General features: G+C 46.1%; 1 protein-coding gene across 1 annotated transcript in view; it reads right to left on the bottom strand.

Annotated features, from left to right (window-relative positions):
- LOC144511036 (membrane progestin receptor gamma-B-like) overlaps positions 1-24771 on the bottom strand; it is a 46883-nt gene extending 22112 nt beyond the window's left edge. The window contains exons 1-4 of the mRNA XM_078241007.1: positions 24554-24771; positions 17426-17553; positions 4212-4417; positions 3142-3268 (exon numbers count right to left, since the gene is read on the bottom strand). Of these exons, the coding sequence (XP_078097133.1) occupies positions 3142-3268; positions 4212-4417; positions 17426-17553; positions 24554-24604 (512 nt within the window). The 5' untranslated portion in view covers positions 24605-24771. The remainder of the gene's footprint in view (positions 1-3141; positions 3269-4211; positions 4418-17425; positions 17554-24553) is intronic.
- Between the last annotated feature and the right edge of the window lie 256 nt (positions 24772-25027).

Genomic DNA, 25027 nt, shown 5'->3' with positions numbered 1-25027 from the left:
ATCACTTAATGCCCTTGAGAAGGTGGTGAGCCACCATTTTGAATACAACTGAGTGGTTTTCTGGGTCAATTCAGAGGTTGGTTAGGAGTCAGCCACACTATTCTGAGTCGCTTATAAACACAGGCCAGGTAAGGCTTCTTCCCTTAAAGGACATTCGGTTTTTTATGATTATCCAGTATTTAAACAGTCACCTTCACTGATACTAGCTTTTTATTCCAGATTGTTAATTATTTAATTGAATTTGAATTTCCCCAGTTGTCACAGCGGGGGAGTGGGGGTGGGATCTGAACTCATCTCTCTGGATTATCGATCATTATCCCTGGATAATTGGCTCAGTGGTATAATAACTAAGCTGCCAAACCCTATCAAATCAGGGAAACAAACAAGACAAAGGGCAGCAAGCACAAGGCCATAACAAACATTGTCACCTGAAACTTTCACAAGGATTCTCTCAATCTCATAGATTCATGGACATTTACAGCACAGGAGGAGGCCATTCACCCATCGTGTCCGTGTCAGTCAGCAAAGAGCTAATTGCACTAATTCCATTTTCCAGCGTTTGGTCCATAGCCCTGGAGATTATGGCAACGCAAGTGAATATCTAAATACTTCTTAAATGTTCCAAGAGTTTCTGACTCAACCGCCCTTTTAGGCAGCGGGTTCCAGACTCCCTCCACCCTCTGGGTGAAAAATTTCCTCTTCGGCTCCTCTCTTAGTCTTCTACCTCTTACCATAAATCCATACCCCCTGATTATTGGCCTCTCTACTAATGGAAAAGGTGCCTTCCTATCCACCCTATCTATGTCTCTTATAACCTAATACACCTCTATCAGGTCCTCTCTCATTCATTGTTGCTCCAAGGTAAACAATCCTATTCAATCTCTGCTCATAGCTCAGACCCTCCAGGCTAGGCAGCAACCTAATAAATCTCCTCTGCACCCTCTCCAGTGCAATCATATCCTTCCTATAATGTGGTGATCAGAATTGCATGCAATACTCCAGTTGTGACCTAACCAGCATTATATACAGTTCCAGTATGACTCCCTTGTATTCTGTGCCTCGGCTAATAAAGGCAAATATCACATAAGCCTTCTTAACCACCTTATTTACCTGCCCTGCCACCTTAAGGGATCTGTAGAAATGCACTCCAAGGTCTTTTTGATCTTCAGTAATTTCCAGGGTCCTACCATTAACCCTTTGCCTTGTTAGCTGGGAAGCTTTTTCCCAGGTCGGAGGTGACGATCACGAGGGGTCACGGGCTCAAGCTGAGAGGGGCGAAGTATAACTCAGACATCAGAGGGACGTTTTTTACACAGAGGGTGGTGGGGGCCTGGAATGCGCTGCCAAGTAGGGTGGTGGAGGCAGGCACGCTGACATTGTTTAAGACTTACCTGGATAGTCACATGAGCAGCCTGGGATTGGAGGGATACAAACGATTGGTCGAGTTGGACCAAGGAGCGGCACAGGCTTGGAGGGCCGAAGGGCCTGTTTCCTGTGCTGTACTGTTCTTTGTTCTTTGTTAGCCCAAATGCATTATCTCACATTTTTCCAGGTTGAATTCCATTTGCTGCTGCTCTTCCCATCTGACCAGTCCATTGATATCCTCCTGCTGTGTGTGGCTATTCTCCTCACTATTTACCACCCGACCAACTGATGTGTCATCCACGAGCTTCCTGATCATACCCGCGACATTAAAATCGTTAAGGTACACCACAAATAGCAAGGCGCCCTAGCGCCGGGCCCTGCGGAATCCCACTGGAAACAGACTTCCAGTCACAAAAGTGCCCCTCTATCATCACCCTCTGCTCCCTGCCTCTCGGACAATTTCGGATCTAATGTGCCTGGAATCCCATGGGCCAGAACTTTCTGGAACAGTCTGCCATGTTCACAATTCTTGTCCAGGAATTCTGCTACTGTTACTGCGGGAGATTGGGGAAACCCTGTCAGCAATCTATCTAGTGTAATTAGGGCCAGTGTGATTGGGGATAACGTGTCACTTGGGATCCTTCATACAAAGAGAGATGATAATGGGACAAGTCAGACAGTCACAGGGCGGGATTTTATGGCCTTGCTCGAGCGAGACCGGAAATTCCCACCCAACATCAATAGCATTTCCGTTGTCCGCCCCTCGCCCGCTCCGATTCTATGGCGGGCAAGGTGGTAGAATTCCAGCAGTAGAATCATTGAGCGATACAGCACAGAAACAGGCCCTTCGGCTCAATCCGTACATGCCGACCATGGTGCCCTCCCAGCTAGTCCCAATTGCCCACGTTTGGCCCGTATCCCTCTAATCCTTTCCTATCCATGTACTCACCAAAATGCTTTTCAAAAGTTGCTATTGAACCTGCCTCCACCACTTTCTCTGGCAGCTCATTCCATATACGCACCACCCTCCGTGTGAAGAAGTTGCCCCACGGGTCCCTGTTAAATCTTTCTCCTCTCCCCTTAAACCTTTGCCCCCTAGTTTTCAATTCCCCTTCCCATAGTCTGAAAAAGACTATGCGTGTTGGGGAAAGAGATGGGATAAAATATGTGAATGGCGGGGGGGGAGGTGGATTTGAATCAGGAAGTTCGTAAAGTGCTGAATCTCGAGAAAAGGTACCTTTTTTTAAAAATTCAAGATGGGACTGGAATGTGCCAACTTCTTGCGAGCTGTCCCCAGCATACCCTCTAATATTTTACTCTCATTCTATGCTACACTACAGGCTGCACCCTCTCCTTTCCTTCTCCCCTATATACTCTATGAACAGTATGTTTTTGTCTGTATAACAATACTTTTCACTGTATCCCAATATATGTGACAATAATAAATGAAATCAAATCAGAATTCAGGACACTATAATGTGGGTCACAGTGTAAGAGAGATCATAGAGTAATTATAGAGCCATTTTTATAATAGAGTCAGAGTTGCAATGTAATTAGCATTACAATGAGATTTTACGAGCAACTATCATAAAATTCTGATACGTTCTGACAGCTTTGATTCAGTCAATATTCAATCAATATTTGTAGCTAATTGTGTTGGCATTTCATCAGTAAGTAGCAGGAGGTAAGTCTAGTGGACCAAACATTGAAATGTCTTCTTCATCTTGTACCATAACGGCTACAAACACGGTGTGACGCTCTAGTAATCAGTCTTACCTGGAATAGCATGATAGACCGGTACAAACAATGGTGTTGAAGACAGCAACAGGTACAAACCACTTGTGGAAGGGAGTGTTGATCCATTTGTCGGGCATGATGTAAGCTGCGTAGACAGTGGCAGAACCTGAGGGGAAAGGGCAATCCAAAATGTAAAACCGTCAGGAGTCTTTCATCAGCACAATTACAGCAAGGGCTGGTGATGGCCGAGTGGTGGTGTTATCGCTGGACTATTAATCCAGAAACTCAGCTGATGTCCTGGGGACCCGGGTTCCAATCCCGCCTCGGCAGATGGTGGAAATTGAATTCCGTTAAAAAATATCTGGAATTAGGAATCTACTGATGACCGTGAAACCATTGTCGATTGTCGGAAAAACCCATCCGGTTCACTAACATCCTTTAGGGAAGGAAATCTGCCGTCCTTACCTGGTCTGGCCTACATGTGACTCTAGAGCCACAGCAATGCGGTTGACTCTCAACTGCCCTTCAAGGGAAACTAGGGATGGGCAATAAATTCTGGCCAGCCAGCGGCGCCCATCTCCCACAAATGAATAGAGGAAAAAACGTGGGGACAGATTTCCTCAAAGCATCTGGCCAATGGTAACATTCAGGAAAAATGTTCCCAATGGTGAGGAAGTCCAGAACCAGGAGTCATAGTTTAAGGATAACCTTTTAGAACTGAGGTGAAGAGAAATGTCTTCAACCAGAGGGTGGTGAATGTATGGAATTCACTGCCACAGAATGTAGTTGAGGCCAAAACTTGTCTGATTTCAAGAAGAAATTAGATATAGCTCTTGGGCTAAAGGGATCAAGGGATATGGGAAGAAGGGTGAATCAGGATATTGAATTCAGTGATCAGCCATGATCAAAATGAATGGTAGAGCAAGCTCGAAGGGCCAAATGGCCTACTCCTGCTTCTCGTGTCTATGTTTGGATGTGTTTAGGTATGCTTTTTGCCAAATTTCCACCACAGAATTGCCACAGACCAGTTAGAGATGCTACGAAGGTATCCACCATTTTCCCCACTTATTGGTTATACATTCAGATGGAATCAATGTAGTCATTTGTACCTAGGCTGTACAGGCTGAGAGCACCATAATCAAAAAAGAAGCAGATGTGTCTGGCACGGGTGGACATTGAGCTAAATGTATGGGCACAGCTGGAAGTGAATGGGTAGATGCAACTCGACAGCATGTAAACCAGGAGCGGCCATGTGTAAGCTTCATTCCAAAAGTCTAGTGTGTAGGAGAGAGCCAGAAGGTTCCAAAGGAAATACCTGCACGGGAGAAGAAGACATTTTTAAATTGACCTTAAAGTGATAAAGTTTAATACAGACAGAAAAGCAGATATACAATAAATTCAGCCTTTTATTATTTGATTTGATTTTTTGATTTGATTTGATTTATTATTGTCACATGTATTGGGATACAATGAAAAGTATTGTTTCCTGTACACAGAGAAGGAGACGAGAGCAGAATGTAGTGTTACAAGTCATAGCTAGGGTGTAGAGAAAGATTCACTTAATGCGAAGTAGGCCTATTGAAAAGTCTGATGGCAGCAGGGAAGAAGCTGTTCTTGAGTCGGTTGGTACGTGTCCTCAGACTTTTGTATTTTTTTCCCGATGGAAGAAGGTGGAAGAGAGAATGTCTGGGGTGTGTGGGGTCCTTAATTGTGCTGCCTGCTTTTCCGAGGCAGCAGGCTTGCTCAACCGATTTCCTACATTACATCAGTAACTACACTTCAGATGTGCATCATTGTTTGCAAAGCACTTTGAGATGTCCTTGGTACTTGGTAAGGTTTCCCTCTGCAGCCTTACACTGGGGTTTTCACAGGAGGCACGCAAAAAGTAAAGTTGTCATATTAACTTAAAATTAACGTGGTTTTCAACTGGTTTCCCTTAATTTAAGTTTTTTTTGAAAACTTTTTTTTATTATTGTCATGAGTAGGCTCACATTATGGTGGGAAAATCGTATGAGGAAAGGCTGAGGGGCTTGAGGTTGTTTTCGTTGGAGAGAAGAAGGTTGAGAGGTGACTTAATAGAGGCATACAAGATGATCAGAGGATTAGATAGGGTGGATATTTCTTATGTTCTTATGTTCTTATAGTGAGAGCCTTTTTCCTCGGATGGTGTTGGCTAGCACGAGGGGACATAGCTTTAAATTGAGGGGTGAGAGATATAGGACAGATGTTAGAGGTAGGTTCTTTACTCAGAGAGTAATAAGGGCGTGGAATGCCCTGCCTGCAGCAGTGGTGGACTCGTCAACGTTGAGAGCGTTCAAGTGGTTATTGGATAAACATATGGATGATATTGGAATAGTGTAGATTAGAGGGGCTTTAGATTGGTACCACTGGTCGGCGCAACATCGAGGGCCGAAGGGCCTGTACTGCGCTGTAATGTTCTATGTTCTATTCACACTGCAATGAAGTTACTGTGAAAATCCCTGAGTCGCCACACACCGGCACTTGTTCGGGTTACACTGAGGGAGAATTTAACACGGTCAATGCACCGAGCCAGCACGTTTTTCAGACTGTGGGAGGAAACCGGAGTACCCGGAGGAAACCCACGCAGACACGGAGAGAAAGTGCAGAATCTGCACAGACAGTGTCCCAAGCCGGGAATTGAACCCAGCGCTGTGAGGCAGCAGTGCTAACCACTGTGCCACCCTGCCACCCTTAAAAGATGCTCGCCCTAAATGAATCCAGAGATTAAGGCTTGTAGAAAACTGTTCCAGTTCTTAACTGTTATTGTGAAAAAGGAGTTAGCAAAGGAAGCACTTTGGGGTGTGTATGCTGGAGTTGTTTGTCATTAACTCGTTGAGCTCGGTCACTTTTGGGTTAAATGGACCGCATAGAGGTATTGAAAGCTAGATAGAGGCAAGTCAACATCAGGGCTTTTCTCCAGTTCTGGAGACTGTGCCATCTGTGAGACTTTCGAATCTTGTAATAGGATGAGCTGCCTGTCATTGAACATTCTCAAGGAGGGTAACATTCCTAGCAGCGTATGGATCCCAAGTGGCTCTGCCTTACTCTAACTGTGGTCTAACCAATGTCTGCTCCAGTATTTCCTTTATCATTGTTGAATTTCACAAACCCAAGCATCTTGGTTGCCTTGGAGGCTGCATGTTTATTCTGTACATTCCACTTTCAATGATTTTGGATGTGGATTCTTAAGTTTATTTATTAGTGTCACAAGTAGGCTTACATTAACACCACAATGAAGTTACAGTGAAAATCCCCCAGTCGCCACACTCTGGTGCCTGTTCGGGTACACTAAGGGAGAATTTAGCATGGCCAATGCACCAGCACGTCTTCTGGACTGTGGGAGGCAACCGGAGCACCCGGAGGAAACCTACGCAGACACGACGAGAACGTGCAGACTCCGCACAGACAGTGGCCCAAGCCGAGAATCGAACCCGGGTCCTTGGCACTGTGAGGCAGCAGTGCTAACCACTGTGCCACCTCATTCCTTTAGTAACATTCTTTTAGTAACTTCAAGGGGGGGGAATCATACATTGTGTAGTTGATGTACATTGTGTATTGCTGATTCACATAATGGTACATGTCTCAACAGTGAATTACATCCCCCAGATACTAGTCCATCTGAGAAGATTATTTAAATCTTCCCAATGACTAACCTCATTAGCTGCTTCATTACTGGCTCTGTAGACTAGGCAGTCATCTGCAAGAAATCTGATCTGCCTTGATTTCCATTCTGGATGTCATTTGTAAAAAAACAGATTAAAGCCACAGAACAGTATCTTGGGGCACGCCACGTAAGACTGGTTTGCAGGTTGAGGCTTACTCTGTCACTGTAACTCTTTGTTGTCATACAGGAAGAACTATTCTTATCCATTGCTTAAATGTTTTTCAAAATTCTTTCATTGGATATGGGCATCACTGGCTGGGTCAACATTCATTTGCCATCCTTACTTGTCCTGGAGGAGGAGATGGTCAGCTGCCTTCTTGAACAGCTGCAGTCCATGTGGTGTAGGTACATCCACTGTGCTGTTAGGGAGGGAGTTCCAGGATTTTGACCCAGCGGCAGTGCAGGAGCGGCCGATATATTTCCAAGTCAGGATGGTGGGTGGCTTGGAGGGGAACTTGCATCTGTGCTTCTTGGTGGTAGAGGTTGTGGGTTTGTAAGGGGCTGTCAAGCAGCCTTGGTGAGTTGCTGCAATGCAATTTGTAAATGGTGCACACTGCTGCCACTGCACATCGGTGGTGAAGGGAGTGAATGTTGAAGGTAGTTGGTGGGGTGTCAGTCAAGCAGGCTGCTTTGTCCTGGATGGTGTCGAATCTCTTGAGTGCTGTTGGAGCTGCACTCATCCAGGCAAGTGGAGAGTATTCCATCACATTCCTGACTTGTGCCTTGTAGATGGTGGACAGGCTTTGGGGAGTCAGGAGGTGAGCTAATGATCTAATTTGTCCAATAGTTTTGTACGCGGTACATGGTTAAGAGCTTTGGAAAAATCTACAACAGCTAGTTCTGTGGTGATGCGATTGTCAACGTTGCAGGATGGTGAGGATGAGCTCTAATTCTGTTGATCTAGATTTACGAAAGGCATGCTGTTCACCAATAAGAATATTCTGCCTTTCAAGATGTCTTATTAGCTGCCTGTGGTGTGTTCGAGTAAGGAAATGCTAGTAAATAAAATAGGTTCAGAATAAGCTCTAACAAAGGGTCATCTAGACTCGAAACATTGGCCCTGTTTTCTCTCCACAGATGCTATCAGACCTGCTGAGATTTTCCAGCATTTTTTTCAGAATCTTGCTGGATTGGTAGGGGCCCTTTCTTCTAAACTGAGAGACATGGGGAAGTCGAGGGTAATTCACCTGTGTTCATGGATTGCTGAAAGATAGAATGCAACATTGGTTCAAACTCACTCCCTACAGTTGTGAGCGCAGGGTTTGTGATATCAGGACATCAAGCTTTAGATGGATCAATGTTATGAGGTTCTGAGCTTGTTAAAGATGCTACAGAAATGTTAAGTCTTCCCTTTCATTCACTGATAGAATTTTTGCAGTGCTGTTTTAGCTTTGACTTGTTAAGTCACTGCAAAGTCAGTGAAGTGCGAGAGTTGGAACGCCTGTTTGGTGTCCCCAGAGGACACATACTGAACAAGAGTACTAACTTCAGGATGACTCTGCGGTATAATTGCTCGATTAACAGTATTTTCATTCTGTCAGAGTATTTACTGGCAGATGTCTCCTTCATTGTAGAGTGAGGAAAAAAAACTTCTTCACACAACGAGTGGTTCAGGTCTGGAATGCACTACTTGGAAGTGGGTTCAATCAAGGCTTCAAGAGGGCATTAGTTAATTACTTGAACAGAACCAATGGACGAGATTCCCTCCCCCCACCACCCCCACCCCGGGCTGTGGTTTGCGAAGGCAGAGATGCCAATCACTGGCTGGTGGCAGAATCTTCCGATCCCGCCACTGTACTGTCATTGGGTTTCTCGTTATTCGCACCCTCTGCTGCCGGGGTGTCTGCGGTGGGGGTTGCCGTCGGCAGGACTGGAAGATCCCACCAGTGGGAACGGCCGGAAAATCCCACCCAATGAGCAGGGGTACGGGGAAAGGGCAGGAGAAAGGCACAAAGTCATGATGGCTCGTCTGGAGAGCTGGTGTCAAAGTGATGGGCCAAATGGCCTCTGCCTGTGCTCTAACAAGTCTGTGATTATTGAAAGGCTTCCACTGTTTAGAATCCAATTGTAGCATTTCTTCTGTGTAGTGAAGGATTGGAACTGGAACCTTCCTGGTGTGTGTCGTTCAATTACGTACTCCATGACCTCACTGAGATACATAAAAGAATCCAAGATTTCTTCAGAAAATAGAAAGGAATAAACATATTCTTTTGTCTGCTGCATATGCCATCTATCAGTGTGCACTGTCGCATAAGGCAGATTTTTTGCCAGTCCCTTGTTGGAATCCCAGGAAAATGTAATCTGGGTTTTCCGCACTGAATTCTCTGGCAGGAAAAGAGTGTATCCCCTGGGGAGATGTAGACCACTGGATGATATAATGTTCATTCTGCTGTGATTCATTCAAGATTTGTCTATAATTATGTGTTTGAATGCAGCAACTTGTAGAAGTCAGAAATATTCACTCGAGTGAGATCCACTGGAAAAGGTTCAAAAAGGATTTACAAGAATAATGCCAGGAACGAGAGGTTAGAACCACCAGGAAAGATTGAATAGATTGGGGATCTTCTCCCTGTGAAAGAGAGAGGACTGAAGGGAGAACTGGCAGCAATCTTTAAAATTAGTGGGGGACTTGCCAGGGTAAAAATAGAGAAGATTTTCGGAAATTTCCCTTCCTGCCCTCCACAGGGATCATAGCCAGCAGGGCAGAAAATGCAGCGGACCATTTAAAGATCTAGACAAGACTCAGACTAGAATCATAGGCCGGAACTTTACTGCTTCACCTGCCCGAGGCTCGTAAGATCCCACCTGACACCAATGGAGAATGCTGTTCTGCAAGCTGGTAAAATTCCAGCCATAGTATCCCTGGAGTGCAGAAGGAGGCCATTCAGGCTATCGAGCCTGCATCGATAACAATCCCACCCCTTTCCCCGTAACCCCATATATTTACCCCACTAATCCCCCTGACACTAAGGAGCAATTTAGCATGGCCAATCAGCCTAACTTGCACATCTTTGTACTATGGGAGGAAACCGGAGCACCCGGAGGAAACCCACGCAGACATGGGGAGAACGTGCAAACTCCACACAGACAGTCGCCCAAGGCTGGAATTGAACCCAGGTCCCTGGCGCTGTGAGGCAGCAGTTTTAACCGCTGTGCCACTATGCCACCTGAATCATGATTCTTCTTCTGACTGCACTGACAGGCCTTTACCCTCCCCGGCAGATTTGTAAACACCAGTCTTAGTCTGGCCCAATGACACCGGCCCAACAACTCCGCTGGCAGCACTCACATTGTAGAATGTGGAGTGGTTCCATAACGCAGAAGGAATCATGATATTCTGGTTTCCAGGGTTACCCCTGACTGCTTCTTAAGACCCGCCTCAAAGGTTTGGACTGCTCATTCAGCCAGTCAGTTGGACGCTGGGTGGTAAGGCGCAGTCCTGATGTGCTTGATACCTTTTAAGGGGGTGAAATTTTGAAATTCAGCACTCATGGAGGCTGTTCCATTATTCGACACTTCAGATATCCCGTGGGTCGAAAAACACTGATGCAATTTCCCAATTGTAGCATGCAACATCATAGACTTCACCTCAAACACTTTGACCCACTTTGAATGGGCATCATCAAGGAACAAATACATTGTGCCCAAGAATGGCCCCACATAAGCGAAATGAACTCGTACCCGTGGCTGGCTCGGCCATTCCCAAGAGTGCAGTGGGGCTGTAGCAGGCAACAGTTCAGAATGTTTGACTAGGCTTTCAATTTCAGCATCAATGCCAGGCCACCAGACTTAACCCCTGGCAAGCACTTTCACCTTAGATATACCCAGGTGGCCATTGTGGAATTTATCTGGGAGCAACTCCCTCCCGGGTACAGGGACAACAGTTGCAATAGTTTTCCTAGGGGCTCCCACAGTTAAGTTATATCTAAATATAGGTTTAAGTTAAGAGGGGAAAGAATTAATGTGAGGAGCAACTTTTTTTACACAGAGGGTGGTACGTGTGTGGAATGAATAGCTGGAAGAAGTGTTTGAGGCGGGAACATTGACAACATCTAAAAGGCATTTGGAAAGATGCATGGATAGGAAAGGTTTAGAGGGATATGGGCCAAATGCAGGCAAATGGGGATAGCTTAGATGGGCATTTTGGTCAGCATGGACCAGTTTGGGCCGAAGGGCCTTGTCTCTGTGCCATAGATTCAATGATAAATTGCTGCAATTTTAATGATGGCTTTGTGCGTTTTCACCAATTTAACTATCTCAGTGAATGACTTGGAATCGGGCAGGATTGGGGATGTGAAGCTAGGTATTAAATTGTAGGTCTGGGCCCCACACGTGTATAGAAAGATTGACTTTCTCTTCCCCATCTCCTCTATTGGCCCAAACATTCAATGTATTGTGTTCAATACTCCACAGAGGCATCAGAAGGATCTACCTGTCCAAATAGGAGCATATCTCCAAATACTTTTCTCTTTCTCACCTTGAACTGAACTTCAATGTGACTTTATACTCACGGTCTTGGGACCTCTTTTATTTTCTTTTATCCGCATCACCAATTACATAATTCCTGTTCACCAGTTAGGTCAAAAACAGCTGCAACATTTATTTACATAAAACTATAATACAGAGGCTTGCAGCCTCAAGGCAGCCAGTCAGCTTCCAGGATCCGCTCTTGCCAGAGATCCCCCACCCTGGTCCCCGATTGGGTACCTGGGTCACGTGACTCTCTCGGCAGATTTTCCCTTAAAAGGGGACAAACACCACGATCCCCAAAGTAGATCTGTCTGCTGAGCTGTCTGTAATGTATCCTCAAATGGGCGGCATGGTGGCACAGTGGTTAGCACTGCTGTCTCATAGCACCAGGGACCCAGGTTCGATTCCTGGCTTGGGTGACTGTCTGTGCGGAGTCTGCACCTTCTCCCCGTGTCGGCGTGGGTTTCCTCCGGGTGCTCCGGTTTCCTCCCACAGTCCAAAAGACGTGCTGGTTAGGTGCATTACCCTTGCTAAATTCTCCCTCAATGTACCCGAACAGGCACCAGAGTGTGGCGACTAGCGGATTTTCACAGTAACTTCATTGCAGTGTTAATGTAAGCCTACTGGTGACAATAATAAATAAACTTAAACTTAAATGAAACAAACCCACGTATAGTTTACCAGTCCTGTGTGTGAGATTGATAAATTTGTGTGAAAGATAAGCAGAAACAAAATAGTGGATGGCCCCTTTAAACCTGATCACTGTTTGGTGCTTATTTATTCTTCCTGGGTGGATTTTTCCTAGGATATTTACAGTCAAGAACATTCCATACCGTCTGTTGCCAGATTGTTTCTAACGAGTTTTGAACTAGTTTTATTGTCACCAAGGGCAGCACGTCTCAGCTACACCCTTCACTGTGCGGCTTCGATGCAACTCACAGCCAATCTCACGGACCGCAACTCTGCTAACGTGAAAGCCTTTCTGACTTTCCTCCACCACGGGGAGAAGGATTTTCACCTTTCTGTCATAAGCTATTTTTTGGGAAAGAAATGATTTCCCTCTTCTCCACAACGGGATTTTCCAGCCCTTCCCACTGGCGGGATATTCAGGTCCCGCTGAAGGCAATTCCACCCACCCACCGTGGTGGGTTCCCCAGCGGCAGGATGGGTGAGCCACGCAAAGCGCTGTAGACATTGGCGGGAGAGGAAGATCCCACCAACGACCAATGGCGAGCTGCTTCCGCCACACCGGTAAACATGCCACAGGGTTGGGGTGTTGGGGGGTGGGGGGGGGGAAATTCCACCCATTATTCACACGCTCTGTCATACTCCCCATGATCATGGAGGCCTTACGCACTGAAGTCTTGTGTTTTCAGAATAACACAGCACACAGAGTTTGCACAATTGTCTCCCTGTTCAGCTGCAGTTGGAGCCCTGGCATTTACAAAGTGAACCTGAGCAGCCATAAACCTCAGCGCATGAGACTGCCGTGAAGATCATTAGCAAGAACATTTATTGCCTCCATTTCCCTGCATCACTGTAGCCAGGAAGCAATCCGAATTCTCCCCGACTCCCTCCAAAATTGCACCAAGGGGTTTTCTTGACGATAGCGTGAAAATGATTCAAAACAAGTTGCTGTCAGACGAAGCACTGCAAAGTGATCACAGAATCATAGAATCCCTACAGTGCAGAAGGAAGCCATTCGGCCCATCGAGCCTACCCTGCCAACAATCCTACCTAGGTCCTATCCCCGTAACCCCACATATTTACCCCGCTAATTTCTCTGACACTAAGGGGCAATTGAATATGGCCAATCCACCTAAACCGCACATCTTTGGACTGTGGGAGGAAATCAGAGCACCCGGAAGAAACCCACGCAGACACGGGGAGAATGTGGAAACTCCACACAGACAGTCACTCGAGGCCGAAATTGAACCTGGGTCCCTGGCGCTGTGAGGCAGCAGTGTGCCACCGTGCCGCCCAGTTTACTTCCTCACCTTGTCCCATGCTTGTGGAGTGGTGCCCCTTAAGCAACATATGGCCCCTTTTGTCCCCCTCGAATGGACCTTTGTTGATTACCTTTGGCCGGGTATTTACAAGTGATACCCCAGGGTCAACTTGCTACAGGAAAGGCGAGGTTTATTTTAGTATATTTGCTGGTTTAATAAGGAGCAGGTGGAGGCAACTGTACACCGACTGCCTACCGCAGCCAAGTGTCCATTCCACATGCGTGATCTCAGACAATGGCTATCAGAGTTTTTCCGCCATTGGTCCCAACACAGTGAAGCTGATTCAAACATCATCCACAGGGAAGGAACGTGTGTTTATATAGCCTTTCACAACCCTGGGCTGCCCAAGAACATTTTACACCCCGTTAAGTATTTCTGAAGTATAGTCTCTGCTGTAAGGTAGGAAATATGACAATACGTGCACAGCAGGATCCCATAAACTGCAATGGGTTACATGACCAGCCCATCTGCTTAATCCTTTCTGTTGGTTGAGGGAAGAATGTCGCTGGGACACCAGGATGTAGACCCCTGCTCTTCATCAGAGTACTGCCATGGGTCTTGTCCATGCAAATTGGGCGGTATGGTGGCACAGTGGTTAGTACTGCTGGCTCACAGCTCCAGAGACCTGGGTTCAATTCCGGACTTGGGTGACTCTCTGTGTATAGTTTGCACATTCTTCCTGTATCTGCGTGTGCCTCCTCCAGGTGTCCGATTTCCTCCTACAGTCTAAAGGCGTGCAGGTTCGGTGGATTGGCCATAGTAAATGCACAGGGTTATGGGGATAGGACAGGGGAGAGGGCCTGGGTAAGATATTCTGTCAGAGAGTCGATGCAGACTCGATGGCCAAATGGCCTCTGCTGCACTGTAGGGATTCTATGATTCTATGAAATGCCCTTGCCACCAGGAGAGCTGGCAGATATTTTCATTTTCCCTAACCCAGGAGTACAACCCCATCTGCCTCTGCGCCAGCTGAGACCAAACCTACTCTGCTTCCGCGCGACAGACTCAATGAAGCTCAAGACATCGTGTGAGTGCTGGCAGGAGGTTTACTCCTTATTGGATTTTCAGAGACCTTGACCTCCTCCATGCTGGCACGAATGCAAACACAGCTTCATCTCCTCGATTAAAACTAATCAAACTGAAATGAGTTCCAATCCAGCCTCGGCTCAAACCGCCACCAGAGAGCAAAAAAAAGATTACAGCACAAGATTGTTGCTAGTCCCGTACAGACACAGCAGCTGTTCTAATTCTTGCTGTTAACCTGTTGAGGATCAGTAAGTTGTCACTTGTTTCAAAATACTCTCTTCTACCTTCTTCCATCGGGAAAAAGATACAAAAGTCTGAGATTATGTACCAGCTGACTCAAGAACTGCTTCTTCCCTGCTGCCATCAGACTTTTGAATGGACCTGCCTTGCATTAAGTTAATCTTTCTCGACACCCTAGCTATGACTGTAACACTACATTCTGCACCTTCTCTAGGTCTGGCAGATGGAGTACAATGTTGGTAAATGTGAGGTCATCCATTTTGGTAGGAATAACAGCAAAATGGACTATTATTTAAATGGTAAAAAATTGGAGCATGCTGCTGTGCAGAGGGACATGGGTGTCCTTGTGCAGGAATCTCAAGGAGTTGGTTTGCAGGTGCAGCAGGTAATTAAGAAGGCAAATGGAATTTTGTCCTTCATTGCTAGAGGGATTGAGTTTAAAAACAGCGAGATTATGTTGCAGCTGTATAAGGTGCTGGTGAGGCCACACCTGGAGTACTGTGTACAGTTTTGGTCTCCTTACTTGAGAAAGGATATACTGGCACTGGAGGAGTGCAGAGGAGATTCACTAGGTTGATTCCAGAGTTGAGAGGGTTGGCTTATGAGGAGAGACTGAGTAGACTGGGGCTATACTCATTGGAATTCAGAAGAATGATGGGAGATCTTATAGAAACATATAAGATTATGAAGGGAATAGATAAGATAGAAGCAGGGAAGTAGTTTCCACTGGCGGGTAAAACTAGAGCGAGGGGGCATAGCCTCAAAATAAGGGGAAGCAGATTTAAGACTGAGCTGAGGAGGAACTTCTTCACACAAAGGGTTGCGAATCTGTGGAATTCCCTGCCCAGTGAAGCAGTTGAGGCTATCTCATTGAATGTTTTTAAGGCAAGGATAGATAAATTTTTGAACAGTAAAGGAATTAAGGGTTATGGTGAGCGGGTGGGTAAGTGGAGCTTACAAAAAGATCAGCCATGATCTTATTGAATGGTGGAGCAGGCTCGAGGGGCCAGATGGCCTACTCCTGCTCCTAGTTCTTATGTTCTTTCCTTCTCTCCTATGTACTCTATGAATGGTATGCTTTGTCTGTACAGAAGCAAGAAACAATACTTTTCACTGTATAACAATACATGTGACAATAATAAATCAAAGTACCACAAAAATAAGTTTGCACTAAATGTTCATACTGAGGCAGCGTTGGCCAAAAAAATCCACTCATTACGCAAACATCTGGGAAGCCAGCTGTGGCGACCAGGGGAATTTCACGGTAACTTCATTACCGTGTTAACGTAAGCCTACTTGTGATACTAATAAATAAACTTTACTTTGGAAAATAAAAATACATGGATGTTGCCAGGCACGCTGAGATTTTCCAGTGTTTTCCATTTTCATCTCAAATTTCCAGCATCCGCAGTATTTTACTCTCCTATTGAAGAAAGGCATTCTGACTCACTCCCACTATTTGGCAGCCAGTATCTGGTTATTTATAGCGTGACAACGTTCTGTTTACATTGTCCCAGCAATATTGTCATCTCATAACACCAGCATTTCTCCTTTCGCAACATACTCAAGAAAGACTTGCATTTATATAGCACCTTTCACAACCACAGGATATCACAAACGATTTGGCCCCACTGAAATACTCTTGAAATGTCGCCACTTTTGCAGGAAACACGGCAGCCAAATTTTCATACAGTAAGATCCCACAAATAGGAATGCAGTGATAGTGATCGGGTAACTTGCTTTTATGACGTTGGCTGACAGACAAAGATTTGTCGGAAAACCCAGGGGAACCTCCACTGCCCTTCCTCAGGGGAGAAACGCATGATCCAGGCCAATACCCCCAGTGCAATACTGAGGGAGTGCTGCACTGTCCATGAAGTTGAGCCTCGGATGTGATATCTGCCCTCTCAGTCGGGGTCACTGCACTGTTTCAAAGAAAAGGAGGGGAGGTTTAATCCGAGTGTTTTACAAATCTTTATCCCTCAGCCAGATCCCAGGAAAGAATGAAAGAAAAATCATTATCTGAGGAATTGTGAGTGGCATTGATCATTGTGCAATCATCAGCAAACATTTCACTTCTGACCTTATAATGAAAATATCTGACAGAGATGGAGATGGTGGGAGATATATGGGAGAGATGGAGATACTGAAAGAGATGGAGATAGTGAAAGATATCTGGGAGACGTGGAGATAGTGGGAGATATCTGGGAGCTATGAGCATGAAACTTCACCATGTCCTACTGTCAGATGGAGCTTCACATTGCAATACTGTCAATGTCAGTGTGCTGCAATGGTGGTGCTCGTGCCTATGTTCAAGCCAATAAGAGAAGTGCTGAAGAGGCCCAGGAGGCACGGATAAGCATTCCCAGTCAGCTGAGGAATTCTGACAGCGAGGAACTTTCTGATGACATTGGACAAGTCCAAAGATATCCAAGGTTGACTGTGAATGGAACTCTTTGGGAAGATGTCCTAACCTTTTGTGGCGATTCACTTTGACCTATTTAGTCAGAGGAAGATTCCAATTGTATTATTTACAGTTATCAATTTGACATGGTGGTAAAAGTCTTGTCAAATGATTTAGAAAGTTGTGGATTCTCAGTAACATCACGACCACACCAATGTGGCACTGAGGGATTGCTGTATTGACATCTTTCAAACTAAATCAAGGTTTTGTTTATTCATAAACAGAGTTGGGAGATGTCCTGGTGTCCATGCCAATATTCATCCCTTAATTAGCAGATTAATTACCCTCGGCTCATTCCCATTGCGGGACCTTGCTGTGTGTAAACTGGTCGCTGTATTAGCCTACAAAACAAGAGTGACCGTACCAAGAGTGTAAAAGATGCAATATTCATTCTTCATGAGTGTAGTTCCGTGTCCAGTGATCACTTACCAGGTCGGGAGGAAGTGCGTCCAGATGTTCACGGTCTCATTTGTCAATTGGAAAAGACTGAATAAGCAATCGGTAGCTGTACTCCTTGGGTGGCGATATCCAAAGATGATGCTGTGTTCGTGGAATACCTGTTGCACAGAAATAAGGCACATGATTAAGTGGCTTACCCTTTAACTAGATTGCTTGAAATGTTGTGCTGGGTTTGGACAGTCTGCAGAGAGAAATCATCTCTCCTGCTGGGATGTCAAACAGACCAGTGAAGGTGGTAAGACAGAAGTCTCATCCTGTGAGAGAATAGTTCTGGAACAGTTCTGTGCTGAGAGCTGGTGTGAAACCTGAAGCAGCCATCCAGAAAGCAGAAAGGTCTTTATTTTAGAAAGTAGTCTTCTTTCTGAATTTTCTTGGATTTTCACAGCAGACTGGAAGAGAATGAGCGGTTGTGTGGTATATCTTTACTAAAGTGACAACTAAAGTGGAAATGGTTAGGAGCTTCAAGTTTCTAGGTTAACAGACCACCAACAATCTGTCCTGATCCCAACACGCCGATGCTATAGTTAAGAAAGCCCACCAATATCTCTAATTTCTCAGAAGGCGAAGGAAATTTGGCATGTCCACTACGACTCTCAACAATTTTTCCAGATGTACCACAGAAAGCATTCTTTCTGGTTGTATCACAGCTTGGTATCGCTCCTGCACTGCCCAAGACCGCAATAAACTACAAAGGGTTATGAACGTAGCCCAGTCCATCACGCAAACCAGCCTCCCATCCACTGAATCCGTCTACACTTCCTGCTGCCTCGGAAAAGCAGCCAGCATAATCAGAGACCCCCATGCACCCTGGACATTCTCTCTTCCAGCTTCTTCCATCGGGAAAAAGATATAAAAGTCTGAGGTCACGACTTTTGAATGGACCTACCTTGTATTAAGTTGGTGGGGGGGGCGGCAGGGGGGGGGGGGGGGGGGTCAGGGCTGCCGTGGTGGGGGGGCGGCGTTGGGATCTGGGGGGAAAATCGGGGCCACGGGGGAAGGGTCAAGGCTGGCCCAGGCATGTTCGGGGACCAGCAGTCGGGTCGTGGGGAGGTCACATGGCAATCGGGAGGTCGGCAGACAGGGGCACCACGCATGCGTCATCTCTGCTGTGACAGATCGACGCATGTGCAGTGGCCCGCTCAGCGCTATGCTGCTGGCCTCTGAACAGGCCCCGTCGCCAGATTTTGAGCCTGATTTACGCTCGTGCACTCAGCAGTGCACAGAGTGTGGGAGATTCATTTTGAAACTCCCACTGAAAAAAACTGCGTGATTTACTTTTTAAAAGTTTTTTTTAGTTTATTTATTTACCGTCACAAGTAGGCTTACATTAACAGGGCAATGAAGTTACTGTGAAAGTCCCCTGGTTGGCACACTCCGGGTGCCTGTCCAGGTACACTGAGTGAGAATTTAGCATGGCCAATGCACGCTAACCAGCACGTCTTTCAGACTGTGGGAGGAAACCGGAGCACCCGGAGGAAACCCACGCAGACACAGGGAGAACGTGCAAACTCCACACAGACAGTGACCCAAGCCAGGAATCGAACCCAGGTCCCTAGCGCTGTGAGGCTCCCGAGCACTGTGATGCAGCAGTGCTAACCACTGTGCTACCGTGCCGTCCCTAACTCCAGTTTTTACACGAATATGACACTTAAATTTCTTTTGGAAGAATCGTCTACAATACTTTTCACTGTATACTAACACATGTGACAATAATAAATCACATCAAAGTTTTCCTAAAGTTCTTGATAATAAATATTCTTTTTAATCCCAGAGCTGTTTTTGGAATTCTATACTCCTGGGATCAGTATTTGTTTTCTTCATTTTCAGACTACAGAAAAGGGTATGAACAGTTAGACAAGTTTCCCTCTGGGATTTTGGACAAGTTTCCCTCTGGAACATCTGCTGTGGTCATAACAATTTTAAAAAGTGTTTCTTGGAATACTTTTGTTTATGGGTATTTGTTGCAAAAATACCGAAAATGGGGGCTGGGGGAGATAGCGGTTTGATTGGGCAGGACTGTGAAAGGTGCAAGATCATGTGATGTAGCCTCCGGGAATATGCTGGCAAATCTACTCTGCAGGGACCCAACATCCATTCTACTGCACAACCAATCTTTAAAGAGAAGGCTCAAGACACCTGGGTTCAATAAATGGAGGCTTCTCGGCCTTTTGGCTAAGATCAAGCAATAGGTCAAGCCCAGGATGGGGTGCAATGCCTTATCTTGTCTGCTGGGACCTTGTATGTCTCTCTTGTGGGGACCATGAGTTGGATTCAATTGGAATTTGAATTTGGTTTTTGGAGAAAGCAAGGAATGGATTCAGGTTTGCCCGGTCCACTCTGAGCATTGGCGTTGTAACTTTAAGAATGGAGCAAAAACAAAATGGAGGCTTGTCAGAATCCTGAGACCACCTCTTTCCTTAAAGATGACTTTTTCTCCATTCCAATTGGAAATACCCGACTGCTCACTTTCCCACTGAGACCAGGACTGGAGTGTAGAGAATCATAGAATCCCACAGTGCAGAAGGAGGCCATTTGGCCCATCGAGCCTGCACTGACAACAATCCCACTCAGGCCCTATCCCTGTAACCCCATATATTTACCTTATTAAGTAAGCCCCCTGAAATTTATGGGCAATTTAGTAAGGCCAATCAACCTAACCCACACATCTTTGGACTGTGGGAGGAAACTGGAGCACCTGGAGGAAACCTAAGCAGACACGGGGAGAATGTGCAAACTCCACACAGACAGTCACCCAAAACTGGAATTGAACCTGGGTCCCTTGCGCTGTGAGGCAGCAATACTAACCGCTGTGCCACTGTGCTGTCTGAGTAAGATCCACACAGTATCCCCCCAGCTACATGGAGCAGTTGAAGTTTAAAACAATATAAAGTTAAAGTTTATTTATTAGTCACAAGTAGGTTAACATTAACACTGCAATGAAGTTGCTGTGAAAATCCCCTAGTCACCACACTCCAGCACCTGTTCGAATACACTGAGGGAGAATTTAGCATGACCAATTCATCTAACCTGCACGTCTTTCGACTGTGGGGGGAAACCAGAGCACCCAAAGGAAACCCACGCAGACACGGGGAGAATGTGCAAATTCCATACAGACAGTGACCCAAGCCGGGATTCGAACCTGGGTCCCTGGCGCTGTGAGGCAGCAGTGCTAACCACTGTGCCAGCGATATTTGGTGCATCAGTTGAACTTGTTATTTTTAGCACCATTAAATAGGCATCACGTTTACAAAGATAAAATAACTGCACAACATCCACACAAGCATACAAATTAGGAGCAGGAGTGGGCCATTCGGCCCCTCAAGCCTGCTCTGCTGGTTAATAAGATCATGGCTGATCTGATTGTGATCTCTACTTTCCTGTCTACCCCCTTGACTTCCTTGCCAATCAAGAATTCATCTAACTCAGCCTTAAAAATATACAATGACCCCACATCCACTGCTCAATGTAGAAGAGGATTCCACAGACTCACAAACCTTTGAACGAGAGCAAAATAATCCTTATCTCCATTTTAATCCAGTGTTTTTAAACTGTGTTCCCTAGTTCTCGCCTTTCCCTTAAGGAGAAACATCCTCTCGGTATCCACCCCGAGAAGTTCCCTTAGGGTCAGTGTTTGAAACATTGGGTCAGTGTTTGAAACATTTGCCAATGAAGAATTGCGAATAATGAATAAAATATCCTCTGGGCAGTGATACTGATGCTATTTTTAGAATTGGTAACTCTGGATACAACAGGAAAAGAAAGCACAAATGATTGGTGGAAGCAGATTCAATGGCATTAGCATCACTGAATCCCCCACTATCAATAACCGCTTTGCCAAAGGACTTGAAACGTCAGCTCTTTTCTCTCCTTACAGATGCTGCCAGACCTGCTGAAATTTTCCAACATTTTCTCTTTTGGTTTCAGATTTCAGCATTCCGCAGTAATTTACTTTTTCCCTCCCACTATCAACATCCTGGGGTTACCATGGATCAGAAACTGAACTGGACTAGCCATGTAAATACTGTGGCTAGCAGTGCAGATCAGAGGCTGGGAATTCTGAGGGGAGTAACTCACCTCCTGACTCCCCACAACCTGTCCACCATCTACAAGGCGCGAGTCAGCAATGTGATGGAATTCTCTCCGCCTACCTGGATGAGTGCAGCTCAAGCAACTCTACACCATCCAGGACAAAGCAGCTCACTTGATTGGCACCCCATCCATTAACTTACACCACTCATTTCCTCCACCACCAGTGGAGTCTACAAGATCCACTGCAGCAACTCATCAAGTCTCCCTTGACATCTCCTTCCATACCTGTGACCCCTACCAGCTAAAAGGATAAGGGATGCACACCACCACCTGGAAGTTCTCCTCCAAGCCGCACACCATCTTGATTTGGAACCATATCTCCGTTCTTTCACTGTCAACTGGGTCCAAATCTTGAAACACCCTCCCGAACAGCACTGTTGGTGTACCTACCCAATCTCATAGCATTTCAAGAAGGCAGCTCATCACAACCGTCCCGAGGGTCAATAGGAATGGGCAGCAAGTGCTGGCCTTCCTAATGAAAATACATCTCATGAACAAATGAAAAGAAGAGAGGGACTGCATGTGTACAAACTCTAGTACCCGGCAAATTTCCGTCATGGCAATAGTGGGAGGACAACTATTCTCTGCACTGCCGTTCTGTGAAGCAGATAGATTGGACCATGTTCTCACTGCAGATCACCATGAGGTGAACCTGAGGAGGTTAGCCGCAGACCGGGTTGGGGTTGGTTTTGATGTTCTCCATTATCATGGAGTCCGCTGACATTACCTAAGGCCATAGTCGAACGCTGGCTGCTAAACCAATGTATCAGTGGTCAGCTGATGGCCATGGTCCTGTAACCCAACCACAGGCGGGAGGGCAAGGGGTGGTGGGGAAAGGGCCAATGTGTTTAAATATGATCACTTGAGCAAGACCCACTGCACAGTTCTGATTTCACCTTAGCAAGTGGTAAAATTTGAATAACAAACATTTGAACAATGTGTTCCCTAAAGTCAGATTGATAAATATAAATGGTACAAATAATGCCATCGTAGCTGAAATTTCAGTTGTAAAACATCATCAGAACAGCAATAGTCAACACGTCCTTTGCTAATGTTAAAGTTTAAGTTTATTTATTAGTGTCACAAGTAGGATTACATTTACACTACAAGGAAGCTACTGTGAAAATCCCCTAGTCGTCACACTCCGGCGCCTGTTCAGGTACACTGAGGGAGAATTTAGCACGGCCAATCCACCTAACCAGCACGTCTTTTGGACTGTGGGAGGAAACCGGAGCACCCGGAGGAAACCCATGCAGACACGGGGAGAATGTGCAAACTCCACACTGACAGCGACCCATGCCGGGAATCGAACCCGGGTCCCTGGCGCTGTGAGGCAGCTAACCACTGTGCCCCCCCATGCCACCGCAATGTTTAAGGGGGTGGGGAGGGGGACGCGGTGTTTTAGGAACTGTGTTTCATGCTATTTTCCCCTTCTCTATGTGTGCCAGTCGATATCTCGCCCCCAAAATGCCTGGCGCCTCTCCAAAGTACTCTTCTTTCATTTATCGTGTGCGAGACTGCATCACCAACTGGGCAGACTGATCTACTGTAAACCTTCGCCTTATCTATTGACTGGTGTGGTCGACTTTCAGGCTGTGATCACCTGCCTGGAATTACATAGAGGGTGGGATTTTCTGGCCGCACTCGCCCCAAAACCGGAAAATCCCACCTGAGGTCAACAGACCTTTGCCTGGTCCCCACCCCCCGCCCACAACGATTCCTGAGGGTGGGTGGGACGGGAAAAGTTTCCCCAGAATCTTTCGCACATGGAGGCCATTTTCCCCAACTGGTCTCTGTCAATCTTTATGCTCCACTTGAGTCTCCTCTGTGCCTCACAGTCTAACCCCATCAGCACATCCTTCTATTTGTTTCTTCCCCTTTGTATTTATCTAGCTCCCCTTTAAATGGCTCCTATGCAATCTGCCTTCAGTGCTCCCTGTGGCTGGATGTTCTGCAAATTCTTAGCACTCTTTGGGTGAAATCAGCTTCTCCTGAACATTTCGTTTGGTTTATTAGTGGCTATCTTATATCTTTGAAAGCGATTAAAAGCCCTGGGTGACTTCTACTTCCTGAATGCAGAGGTGCCGGGGCCATTTGTATTAACATTACCGGCCATCGACACAGACGACTAAGTGCATGCGGTATGGGCGTCATTGACTGGGCCAGCATTTACTGCCCATCCCTGAGGCGTCGAAGAGTTAACCACATTGCTAAAGTAAAGTTTATTTATTAGTCACAAGTAAGGCTTACATTGACACTGCAATGAAGTTACTGGATCGGAGTCACCTGTCAGCCTGACTGGATAAGGATGACAGATTTCCTTCCCTAAAGGACATTGGACATGGCAGAGGCTTTGCCACAGCAACGATGACAGCTCCTGCAAAGCTGCTAACATGACGTTCCCTAACACGGGCTGTAAGATACTATTGTTTTCCGTAAGACGATCGTTGCTCAGGTGCAGATTTTTTTTTTTTTGCTTTGCCCTACTTTTCAAATCCCAGGAGGAATAATTCTCGCATCATTTCTTCCAGCAGAATGATGGGAGTAAACAACAGCACTTCATTCCACTACTTCTCACTCTGCAGCTTGAAGATGATTTTCTCTTTTGTTGTGCTGGGGGTTGATGGGTTTAGAGCACGACCCAAAGACAAAAATAAAACAAGTGACGCAAGCCCACGAGTGCGACTGCTCCGAATGCAGGTGGGCCCCCAGGAGGCTGGTGTCGAAGTTGAGAGGGTGGGGAGCTTCAAACATTAAAACAAGAACTCAATTCTCCACAATCTCCAATTCCCGGAAGCTTCCTTGGCCTCATCCATGTCACATGTTGGCAATTAAGGCCCTACAAAAACAGGAGCCTTCTGATGATGGAAGGAAAATAATCTTACCTGTTGCCCTGGCTGGAAATGTCATAAAGCACTTTGATGTAAAACCACAAACTGAATTTAGAATTGGAACACAACAGAGCAACAAGAGGAGGTTAAAGGCAAGACAGGTTAAAGATTCACCTACTTTGGGCACTTGATTGATGCTGAGTAGACGAGGTAGCTTTAAGCTCAGCATCCCTGAAGTCGCTCTGCCCTCCTCGCCCAATGTGTCCGCTTTCTCTCAGACGGGTTGAGTGCGTGGTGAGGGCCCCTCTGCGATCTCCCTCCCTACCTCAACCGCCCGAAGTCCAGGTCCTTCACATCAGTTTCCTCTGGCACACTCTACTGTGGCTACAGCACACCTGGTCTAAGGGAGGAACAGAAAGCAACACACAAGTGTTATTGCCCTAGCAACGCCGATGTAAGCAAGTACCAGAGACATTTTAACTTTTGATCGCAAAGCCACCCCGATGGCGATTCATTGCGGCCTCTTTCTCTGCCAGTATTCATCTCAGTTTTTCCACAGCGCTGACTTTGTAATGTCAAGATAGTCGGTCGGATCAATGACTGACTAGAGAATGTTAATTAATACTTCAACTGTTTCCCAGATAATAACAGG

Source organism: Mustelus asterias, chromosome 24 (assembly GCF_964213995.1).
Source record: "Mustelus asterias chromosome 24, sMusAst1.hap1.1, whole genome shotgun sequence".
Taxonomy (NCBI): domain Eukaryota; kingdom Metazoa; phylum Chordata; class Chondrichthyes; order Carcharhiniformes; family Triakidae; genus Mustelus; species Mustelus asterias.
Note: the sequence above shows the minus strand (reverse complement) of the source record. Positions and strands in the feature narration are given on the sequence as shown.